The following is a 12,153-nucleotide window of genomic DNA, read 5'->3' as shown; positions in this document are numbered from 1 at the left end:
TTTTCCATAGAGAATCAGATTTGGAAAAGGTAACAAACAGAAGGTGAAAGGGAGACAGATACTAGAAGCTTGAAGTGGTTGACATCTGGTCAGTCAGGCTACCCTTGAGGGTAAGCTGCACTTACAGGAGATCCACAGCAGCAAGTTAACACTGCAAAGTCTCCCAAATTTATTTTTCACCAAAAGTGAAATGTGTGACCCTCAGTCCTTGCCTCCTTCTGTCTTTTTTTTTTTACAAATTAGAAACTTTCAGGCAGCATGTGCTTAGTTCAAGTCTGCTCAGGAGAAATGTAGACAGGGAAGAGCAAAATCTGAATCGCTATATAGGAACTAAAACCTGACAAAAAATCAATAGATTATCTGGTTAAAAAAAAAGTAAAACAAAGGTTAAACCTCCACATGTAATATAGAAACATGAATGTTGCAGAAAAGCAGGCACTACTAACAGTGCCTTGCAAAAACATTTTTACCTCCAGATTTTTTCAATGTATTCTGTTGGGATTTTTTGTGCTAGACCAACAAAAAGGAGTGTATAGTCGTAGAGATGGAAAAAGGATGCATGGCTTTCAAAGTCTTTTATAAATAAAAATCTGAAATGTGTGGCGTGCATTTGCATTAATTCATTTAGATCATCCTCATCACTCTCGCTTTCCCTAAATAAAATCCAGTGCAACAAATTCCTTGCAGAATTTACGTAATAAGCTAACAGGGTCCGCCTTAGTGAACAAACATTAGTGAACAAACAGGATCATGAAGGCCAAAAACCACAGCAGACAGCTTAAGAATGAAATTGTGGAGAAGCCTACAAAACCGTTAACAATATTCCAGGTTTTAGCATCCTACAGAGTGCTGACCATCTGAAATTGGAAAGAGTATGGGACAACTGCAAATCTTTCCAGACATGGCCATCCATCTGCACGGTGGGCATTAATCAGAGCTGGAGCCAACCGGCCCAATCTAAATATGGAGCAGCTGCAGAGATCCACACCTAAGGTGTAGGGAATGTATCAATAGGACAACTATAAGTCCCCCACTCCACAAGTCTGGTCATTGTGAGAGAGTAACAAGAAGAAAGCCACTGTTGAAAGGCAGTGAGACCAACACTGACATTTTTGACCTATTTGTAAAACACTATGAGTGATGGAAAGTTAACACTGCACATCACATTGAACACACCCTCCTTATTGTGAAACATGTTGGTGACAGCATCATGCTGTGGAGACGTCCTGTCTCCAGCAGGGACAGGGCAAATGGTCATAGATGATTGGAGGATGGATGGAGCTAAATATAAGAAAATCCTGAGGACAACCTTTAGAGGCTGCAAAAGACTGGAGATGGGGCTGAAGGTTCACCTTCCAGAAGAACATTGACCGCATATTACGCATATGGCTACATATGTGTTTTTTTGCAATATCTGCTAGAAAACATGGAATGAGACTTAAGGTACAAGTATTATTTCTGTTTTACTCAGTGAGTTTTCTTTGTGTTCTCCATGGTCTAAACAGGGGTGTCAAACTACAGTCCTTGAGGGCTGGTGTCCTGCAACTTTTAGATGTGTCCTTGGTCAAACACACCTGAATCAAATAGGTGAATCACCTCCTCAGTATGCAGTCAAGTTCTTCAGAGTCCTGCTAATGATCGAATTATTTGATTCAGGTGTGTTGAAGCAGACACACATCTAAAATTTCCAAGACACTTTTAACCATAAAACAAGCGAGTTTATATACAGCAGATATTTTCAAAACTAAAGCTGTCTTTTTCAAAATATTGTGCAAGTTTTGTGGCTCCAGACAAATTTCACCAGAGGAGCAAAAAAGTGCAAAAAATATCTCTTTGGATTATAAAGGTTGCAGACTCCCGTTTAGACCTAAATCAAATTCAAAATCATTGGAAAGACATAAAAATGACTTTTTACAGATGCTCTCCATCCATTCTGGCTGAGCCAGAGTCCTACTTGCAAAGAAGAATGGGCAGAAATGTCAGTCTCTAGATTTACAAAGCTGGTAGAGACATATCCTAAAGACTTGCAGCTGAAATTATAGTGAAAAGTTATTCTAGTATTGACTCTGAGAGGCTTGATAAAAATAGCAAGCAATACAGTGTCTTCACTGTAAAAAAAAACCCAAAAAACCAAAACTGTAATCAATGTAGGTTCAGCTTAGCACAGAAACCACAGAACAAAGGTCTAAGAAACCCTCACACCACCACTGAAGCTTTACTTTTTTTTCATTTGAAATTTTATAAATTAAAAACGAGACTGATGCATGGCTCAGTAATGCGTTTTGGGCAGTAACAGATCTTCTGGTAATTAATAAAACTTGGCGGGCTGGTTTGGGCCATGTGGACCCCTCTTTTGTACATAGCCCCCTCGCCGGAGGTGGATGGGGGTTGTTGGGGACTGGGTTCGGGGCGGGGGCCGGGCCGGGGCCGCCCGGGTCTGGGCAGTGCCAGCGCTGTCTGCCTGTCTCCGCCCCAGGAGGGAAGGGGACCACCTCCTTGGTCCGAGGGCTGATTGCCCCAAGGGGGTACCGGCGCCTGGACCTGGTAGTATAGAGTATGCATGGGGAGTGTGAATGAATTTATGACGTCCATTGTTGTTTGTCTTTACGTTGGGTGCGAGTGATTTTATGTGTATGCATGAAGGTGGGAGTGGGTGATTGTGACTGTGAGTGCCTGGTTTTTTTTGTGACAGGCTGGGTCTTGGACTGCTCCCTCTCCTGGATCAGCTTAGGCCCCCCCATCTTATGGGGGGCCTATTTCCTTCCCGCCACACTACCTGCCGGTGGTTGGAGTCTCTGCCCGCTGGTGTACTTGGGCTTCTCGGTGTCCGGGGCTGGGTGCTTTGGTGTGTGCTGGCTCACTCCCGGTGGCTGCTTGCCGGGGCCTGGCCCCCTGGGCTCTGTCGGGCCTCTGCTTGGGGGAGTTGTGTGTCCCGGGGTCTTGGGTCTCTGGGTCCATGGCTGGATCTGCTCGGGCGTGGACGGCTGCCAGCGGGTCCTGTGGGCTCGTCGCTGCGGCTCCCTGGGGCTTCTGCACTGTCGCTGCTGGGTGGCACCCCTGGGACTCTCCACTGCTCTTCTCTGGGGGGGTTGTGGTAGTCCCGGTGGTGGTTCTCCTGGGGTTCCTGTGCTTTGGGGGGCCTTTGGATGTCTGTGGCTCGGATCTCCTCAGTGTCCGCCTGGGGACCACGAGGCAGGTTGGTGGTTCCTCAAACTCCCTATTGCATATTTTTGTGGAGAAACCTTGTATACAAACAATGTCCACACTCATACTCACAGGTGTTAAGCTTCAGGTGTTGACAGATACACAGATGTTTTATATTGGGCTGCACCTCTCTCTAAGTACACTTTACATTCATAAATACCGTGTGTTATTTTGTAAAAAAAAAAAAAAAGTGCAGGTGTATAAGCAAACAGGGTGTAATCTTTTATTTTCTTCATCCTTCTTTTCTCCCCTTTTTCCCTTTCTCTCTCTTTTTCAAGCTTCTGTTTTCCTTTTCATTTCAGTCTCCATGTCCGTAACAATTGAAATATTCCCAAAGAAGTTTATAATAAAGTTTATTTTATAAATATCAAGCAGAGCTTTAAAGCATTAGCTGTGATGCTCCGCCTGTGAAAGTAAATCTGTTGGGCAATTTCTTGGCACTCAGACAACAATTCTGAGCGATACTCTGCTGAACAGGACATGGTAAAAAATAAATAAATAAAACTGAAGAGCTTCAATATAAATTTGTTACATTTTCCATATTTAATTTCATTTGTTAATACATTTTTACCAATTTTACATCTATTTGATTCTGTTTCCATACTTCTCCAGCCTCTACATTTATTTAGATTTATCAGTTAATCTTTTTCTCAATATTAGTCTGTTTTTTTGTTTTGTTTTTCTTTTTAAATACTGTTAAGCTCCTCTGTATGACAAGTGCTTTACCATACAAAGTTGACTGACTGATTGTGAAATAGTTTTAACAAACAGAAAAGGAGAGCAGAATTATTTTTTTAGATCAACACAACTAAAGGGCTAAAATTAGTTTTTGAAAACAGAAAAGTGCTGCTTTGCTAAATTCTTTTTGTGGCACTTCTCTAAAGGAACTGAATTTATCTTACTCCAAATTGGTGAAAAAATAAGCCCCCTCTTTGACTACTGGCTCAACTTTACATTAAATATGCAGTGTTTCTCAAGGTATCCTGCCAATAACAAATAAAATTAATCATCCTCTGTGTGGGTTATTGATTTAATGTAGCATTTGGTTATGATCTCAACATTTTATGTACAAACAACACTCTGTATTCAGTGGGACTTACAGGTGATGGTAAAGGTCTGTGGGGGGGACACAAGGTCACGACCCTGTGGGTGCTCAGCCCTGCAGCTGAACTGGGCACCTGTGTCGTCCTTCTCGGCAGAAAACTGCAGCGTGGACGCCACAGTCAACAGATCACTCCCAGGTTGTTTAACCACAGTTTCGTTGATCAAAATTCCTGGACACAAATGAAAAATGGAGAAAAACCAGCACCAATCAACACATCTTACACACACACACACCCTGACAGCAGAGAAACACAGTTCAGAACCAAATGTTCAAAAGATAGAAGGACATCTGTGCATGAAATATTTATAAATATAACATTTTGCTATCATTTCCAGAAATGCAACAGGATGATGAATACGCACTGTTTCCATCAGAAGAAAGGGTTTTGTTGTTCTTCAGCCATACAATGTTTGCAGCTGGATTACCATTTTTTGCAACACATGTTCCGAGCTGTGGAATAAATAGATAAAAAAAAAAAAAAAAAATCAAACTAACAAATAATTTAACAATGAATTTCCAACAAAGAAATGAAAAACATAGCCTTGTGAAAGTATTGACGTTTTACACTTTGTGACATTACATAAACAAACTACAAAGTATTTTATGTGACAGACCAACACCGCAGTGCAGCTTTGTGGAGTGACATGAAAGAGACGGAATAAAAATGTTTCAGCAAACAAAAATCTGGTACGTTTACCACGCATTTCAATATAACCCCCCTGAGTCAACACTGTGTATCACCTATTATGCCAACTCTGACTAGTTTTCTTGTTATTGTAATGGAAAAGTATCCCCACAGCATGATGCTGCCACCATGATGTTTCACTGTGAAAATGGTGTTTTCAGTTTGAGGTTTCATATTTTTGTACATGCTTATTTGCAGAATAACCCAAGCTCGGTCAGATTCCATGCAGAGCATCAGAGAACATCATATTTCAAGTCTTGCAAATGATTCTCAGATGGATTTAGGTCTGGCTTTAGGCTTAAGTTAGTTGTTCTAACAGAAGGTGAACCTCTGCCCTCTTTCTGCTGAATAAAAGCATCCCCATAGCATTATGCTGCCACCACCATGTTTTACCATGGCGATGATTGGTTCAGGGTGTGGTGTGAGATTGTTGCCCCGTCATCCTTGCAAAAAAGCTCAAGATAAGCCAGAATATATGGAGAGTGTCCGTGAGCATATATTTTCAAGTTTGCCACAGAATCTCAATTGGATTCCATTTGCTTTTACTTCACAATCAACCATTGCTTTGTGTTGGTCTATCACATTAAACTTCGTAAAAATAAATTAACAGTTGCGGTTATAAGATCACAAAATATGAAAAATAAAAAGGGGTATAAATACTTTTGCATGCCACTATAGGCATACAACTCACAGAAAATCCAGCATTCCATTCAAGTCTTTAAATTACCAAACATATTAGCTTTTTCTTTAGCACCTCCACTGCATTTGAGGAGTAAAAGACTTTTCCATGCAGCAGACCATGAAATGCCCGAAGCGTTTCTAAAGCCCATACAATCCTCTGAGTATTCTAATTGCTGTAGGGAAGGAGGGGTTCTGCTCTTCACTAATTTATGAGAATCACTTCAAAGAACTCATTACTGTGGTAACATTCATGGTCTATCCTATAGGTCCCAAAATACCACAGCACGAATCCGGGACTTCCCTTGATGAGTAACAGCTTAAAATACTGTAGGTGTAAGCAACATTTATGATAAAATGAACTCCACCTTCGTGCGTTTGCCAATCTCCAGAGCTTCTGCTTTCTCAGTTATAAAAAGAGGTTCAGGCAACTCTGTAATACACAAACAAAAATTGTGTTAATGAAAAGGTTGTTAGTGGAGACACAACTGTTGGTCCTGTCAGTCATAGTGGCACCTTAAAGAGGCTACTCTGAGTGTTAAAGAGCTGTTTGTGCATGTGAAGTCCGTAGGGTTGCAAAGCTTTAAATCCAAAACAAATTATGTTATCCTGTCCCACAGGAGACACTGTTTCTGACTGTCTGAAACTGTTTATTCTCTGCATGTTATTCTTCACACAGCAACATAAAGGTAAGCTATATTTGTATTACGCCAACTTCACGACCAAATAGACCATATAATGAATACAGGTGCATGTCAATAATGTTATTATCATTGAAAAGTTAATTTATCTATTACGGCTAAAGAAACTGGATGTTTACAGAGTTCTATATCCATACACATTAATGGAAAATTTAATGGAAGAAAAAAGTGTGGTTAGAAAAGGTGCCCAATCAAGAGTTTGGGGGAGATTTACAACACCCCATGTGCAGCTGGAGTCAGTGCTTCAAGAGCCATCATTCACAGACATTTCCAGAACACAAAATATTAAACTCAATTTTTTCAGCGGCACGTTGGAATACTCATTATTTGATGTCTATGCCTACTATAAACCCAAAGCAAAAATGATTACAAGTCATATCATTACCACAACATTCATCAATATTATCGCAGGTCTTAAATATTGTGTAGCCCTAATGTCATCTGAGTTGCCAAGTATGCCACTAAAGGTGCATGTGATTTCTTTAAATGAGTGCCAACTCTAAAAGACTAAATGATTAGTCCAAGCCAAGGAAAACACAGCAAAATCCGGATGCACTTTGGATGACAAAACAGTAACTACCATTTCTCCCTATGCTTGTTTCACACAGGAAATGAGAAACCCTAGGCTGGCCTCTTGAAAATAGGTAAATAAAAATAGGTAAGTCTTTTAAATGGCACTTTAAAAGAAATAGATTTAGGAGATTCGGCTCACCCCAAAGAACCGTAAAGCCCATCTCTAGTACTAGTACCTGATTAAATGATTATGGTATTGCTGTGCTTGACTTGGCCAGATAACTTCCATGACCTTATTGTTAAGAGGAAGAAAAGACACCAGCACCAATAATGCAGATGAGCTGAAGGCTGATCGCCTCCATGCCGCATGGCATTGATGGAGTAATTCAAGCAAATAGGGCCCTATACAATACTGAGTGCATATTCTGTAAAGCACATGGGCATACAGGTGAGCATTTCTACATTTGGATTTTTTTTTGTTTGTCTTAATTTTGGTTTTCATTAGCTGTAAACCATAATCATCAGAATTAACAGAAATAAACACTTCACATCACACATCACTCTGTGAATGATGAAGCTATTTAATACTCAGAGTTTGAATGAAATTAGTTAACTAAATTATTTTCAATGATATTCTAATAAGAAGCAACTTTGTTTGGACATTTACAAAAATTGCTGTAAGACCGGGAGGAGCAGATTCAACTCATAAAGAGTGTTTCTGAACAACTTTAAAACAGTTTGAGAAGACCTTTAAAACAGAAGCACAATGCCTGTACTCACTCTGGACAACCAGCTTAAATGAATATTCTTTAATATCTCCACCATACACCATCAAGCAGGTGAAGGTGTGCTGGTCGGTCAGTTTGGCATCAGCAAGCAAGAGGCTAAAGTTTGCCGCCATGCTGACGCGGTGCTTGTATTCATTTGTAGCGGAGACCGTGGCATTCTCGTTCTTCTGCTTGATCAGAAGGTCTCCAGACACCGACGGTTCATTGCTCTGAAGACAACAGAAGAGTGCACTTGTTACCAATCTGTCACATTTGTCTTCCAATTCAAATAAAAGCATGCACAATGTTTAGGTCTCCTGCCTCATTTATAATGCAGAGTCATATGAAGGTGACAGATATATACTCTAATGCACACCTCCTGCTCCCAGACTGGGTGTGGTTCAAACATGACAAATGGATGTCAGACGGATGTCACTGCAGTGAATCCATTGACCTCCACTGTGACTTACATATTTCCATTTAGTCAACATGATGTCTTCGACTTTAGCGATTTTAATGTTGCAAGGAATCTCCACCGTTTTCCCATACAGGCCGATGACAGTTTCCAAACCCGTGACTGAAAAAGAATAACAAAAAATTTGTTTCTTAACATCTCAATTATGTTTTAGGACAGAAAACAGTCTGAAATACACTTTCTGTACATTCATTTAAGACCTGCTAGTTGGAAACTCGAAAACCTATCTTTTTCTAATCAGTAGAAGCAGTACTTTTAACGCTGCACAAACATCAACACTCTTCCATGTGGAAGTTGTTACTAAGTCAATATTACTTCTAATTACTTATTTTTGTTATCAGTAAGATGTTTAAAAATGAAGTCAAAGGAAGCACAGAAGGTGTAAGAAGCTATTAACAATGAAGCTAAAATAAATCTTAGAAAGGCATGAGTTTTTAAATTGAACATTCTGGCTACTAGCAGCCTCTCCCTAATAGTTTGATCTTCTCTATTGATACGTGTTTCAACACTGCCATCCACTATTACTGTCTGCCTTGATAAAAACATGCAAGAAAAGAGTTGCACTGGAAGGAGGGCTTGGACCAATACCATTTGAATCATATTTGCTTTTATTTGGAGAAATTATTAGATAGCACAAGACACTCAGGTATGGTATGCAGATAGTATTACTGGTATCCCTGGTAAAGATGTGTTTAAAGGCCTTTAAAGAAATTGTTCTGGATACTTGACACAAGGAGGTCACTGTTTACTGCAGTTCTCTATTAGCAAGCTTTTGAGAATTTTTCTCACTTACCACATCATACTTTATTTATTTATGTTATTATTTTATGAGGTATTATTTTCTCCACTAAAATATGAACTCAAATTAAGGATTTTATTTCTTGAAATATGTCAGTGGCAGATCATGTCACTGCAATAAAAGATTTTTATTTACAATACTTCAGGGCGTGTTGTAGATATAATACTTATTTTTTCATTATTTTTTTAAAGACACATTCCACATTAGGCTATTATGTAGAAGGACAGCACAAAAAATAGGTAAAAGGAAGCAAAAGTCTCATCTAGCATCTATGATTTTTTTGTTGAGACAGACATCTATTTAGAATCATCATTTTCATCCTGATAGCAATATTATATTTAACTTTTATTAAATACACACAATTCCTACAGTCTACATTATTATACAATTCCTTTCCCATTTTAAATTTCATTGAGACATAAGAGATAACATGACTGAGAATGGGGTTGGGTGGTGGGAAGGAAGGTGCCTCCAGAAAGTGTCTCAATGCACTGTGATGAGGGGTTAGAGCCAAAGGGCCGCAGGGAAGAGGAGGGTGCCACGGCCTGACTGAGAATGAGGCGCTGCTCCCTTCTCTAGTGCTCAGATTTACATTTCAGACACTTTGGAGTTCAGGCTTAGGTAAATGCGCAAGTTGCCGTGCTGAAGCACAAATCTGACAGCAAAAACCCCAAACAGCTCGACAGCAGTTGAGCACATGAGAACAAAGCAGTGGCCGGCCATCCGTCCTTCTTTTCTATCTGCTGAATCTGTGACAAGTCATGTTTGTGTATTTACAGGGAAGGAATGAAGCTACTTGAATATTTGGTTGTGCTCATTCATCTCCGAAATTGTCTGAATTAAGTTCTTGCAGAAAAGAAATACAAAAAACAGCAGAACACTGTAAGAGTTTCGCTCTCAGTTTCACTCTAAACTCATCAGAGCTTTAAAGGTTTCCTCTCTGCTGGGGCAGAGGTGGAGTGAATTCATTTGCTGTGTGCATGAGGCTCATTTGAATCTTGTTTGAATGAAAGTAAATACTTTTACTATGGTTACCATTGTCCACGTTAGGACAGACTAAAAACTGGGACCCCAAGGGACTCTTTGTGCAGTTGATGTGATGTACGTCTGGGGTGACATGTTTAAAAATGTTTGTTTCCCACTTTGTATCAAGTCAGAATTATTACACGAGTTCATAAAATTGTAAAGGACTGCAGTGATTTATTACTGAACTGAGAGAGAGAAAAAATCAAACAGCCTGCCTGGAGTCAGCAATTCTGCTCTTGCTGCCATGTTCTTGGCACTCAGCCGAACAAGTTCCCGCACCAACACTTGTCACTTATCATCATGAGCTGTCAAACAACTACCAGTCTGGTTCTGAACCAAACAGCAAAACCTGCTTTTAAGGCTCCAACAACAAGGATGACAGAACGCAGACTAGTTAATTACATCTTTTTGAAACAGCGCCGGTTTGACTCAGTCCTGGAGAATTTTAGGGCGTTGCAACCATTTCTCTGGCTATGACTTCAATACCCTATGGCCACATGTTAACTTTAAACTACTGCCTAGGCATTTGAGAAATGCAATTACTACCTTTGTTGAGAATTAGGCAACATGTCAAGATGCATGCATCTTAGAGACTGGAAGAAAACACTCCACTTGCTTATAAGATAACTTCAAAGCCAGAATTTGTATTTTAAATTGTAGCCATGGTAGTTCTTTATTGCCTTTTTAAAATGTTATTTTTCTCTTGTTAAAGTTTTCAAAACTACTTGGTATGGGTTAAGAACACATCATGGCCTGCATTAAAATAGACCTTAGCCCTATTTAGGCATGAAGATATACCAACATTTTGAAAAGTTATGTTTTTAGAGATCTAAATGTCATTGTTGCTAAACGTTAAAGTCCGTTTAATGAGTTTCCAGAGAAAGTAAAGGAAATATTTGAGTGATCTTTGGTTGGAGCAGAATAGTGCCACGCTGCCCCTCCCTAACCTGTTTCTGCCCACTACCAGTTGTTCGTAAACTTCTCAGTTGCTTACAAGAAATACAAAGTCATGTTGCGGAAACTACTGAAGCACCACCCATCACTCTTATTAGGTGATTTCCAACTATACAAAGCAATTAACCAAGAAACACATTTCCTGCTTAAATAAGCCAATTTTGAATTTTTTGCAAGGAAAGATCTGGGGCGGGTAGCTGTAGCTTTATGACTCTGTCAGTCAAAGTTAGCTGGCAGCCTCTTTAAGCTTTTTAACAGCTTTTTACTTCTAGTCAAAGGTACCCTGAAACCTTCATTTGTCCAGTGTCTCAAAGGTTCCTTTTGGCTTTATCTGAACTTAATATCTAATGCAATTTCTTGGTATTTGCTTTTGAAACTATTTTGTAGTTTTTATTATAGTCTGATCAATTTTAAATCTTTAACACCGCTCTGACAATGTTTTACTTCTGTTGTTAATGTCTGCTCTATCTGTTTATCTGTTCTTGTTCCTTAATGTTGTTCTTTGTTTGACTTTATCTACTTTTAAAGCATCTATGAAAAAATTTACTTAACCATTAATAAACTGCAATTATTATTTTAATAGTATAAAAATGTACACACACCTCTTAAACTTTCAGGTTTATGAGACTTCAAAACTGAGTCCAAGTGTAAAGTAATAAAGCCCATCTTGAGAAACATCATCTCTGTTACATATACTGCCAATGTACTGGGATAAAAATGTGAAAAATTCACACTGTGCACTGTTTAAAGACTGGGTGGGTTGATTTTTAGTTCAATGCCCTATACACAGTCTATGAATGCCCCCAAGCGGTCAAATAATTATCAGCTTTATTAAGAAGAATATAGGTCAGGACTCCCCTGCCATGTCTGTACTGGCAGACATGGCAGGGGAGCGACTGCATGGCTAAAAATTGAGCAACGATAACGCACTTCTAGCCTCTTTATAATTTTTATAGATGTGTTTTGCATTGCTGCATCTCTGTATTCACAACGAGACTTGGTGACACCATGGGACAGGACAAAACATCACCAGATTTCTACGGCTGACACTTTCACCGGAACTATTTTCTAGCAAATACAGAGATAAGCCCAGATGTCTGTCAACCAGAATACATACATTTCATGCTCTGATTCCTCTCATTGTTCATGAAATCTTGAAATGTCTTCCTCTAATACTGAAAGATCCATTTCAAGGATTTCAGCTACTGCATCCATTAAAACCCTTTCATTCTTATGACCTTTAATA

The 12,153-nt window shown here is 39.4% G+C and overlaps 1 protein-coding gene across 2 annotated transcripts in view; it reads right to left on the bottom strand.

The window, feature by feature from the left end:
• Positions 1–12,153, bottom strand: part of LOC124884135 (CD166 antigen homolog) — a 64,223-nt gene that overhangs the window by 16,636 nt on the left and 35,434 nt on the right. For both annotated transcript variants that reach the window (XM_047391829.1, XM_047391828.1), the window contains exons 2-6: positions 8,124–8,230; positions 7,667–7,883; positions 6,041–6,105; positions 4,672–4,759; positions 4,305–4,478 (exon numbers count right to left, since the gene is read on the bottom strand). In XM_047391829.1, the coding sequence (XP_047247785.1) occupies positions 4,305–4,478; positions 4,672–4,759; positions 6,041–6,105; positions 7,667–7,883; positions 8,124–8,230 (651 nt within the window). The remainder of the gene's footprint in view (positions 1–4,304; positions 4,479–4,671; positions 4,760–6,040; positions 6,106–7,666; positions 7,884–8,123; positions 8,231–12,153) is intronic.

The sequence above is a fragment of the Girardinichthys multiradiatus genome, chromosome 18, assembly GCF_021462225.1.
Source record: "Girardinichthys multiradiatus isolate DD_20200921_A chromosome 18, DD_fGirMul_XY1, whole genome shotgun sequence".
Taxonomy (NCBI): Eukaryota; Metazoa; Chordata; class Actinopteri; order Cyprinodontiformes; family Goodeidae; genus Girardinichthys; species Girardinichthys multiradiatus.
The sequence above is the reverse complement of the archived record's forward strand: the minus strand, read 5'-3'. Positions and strand labels throughout refer to the sequence as shown.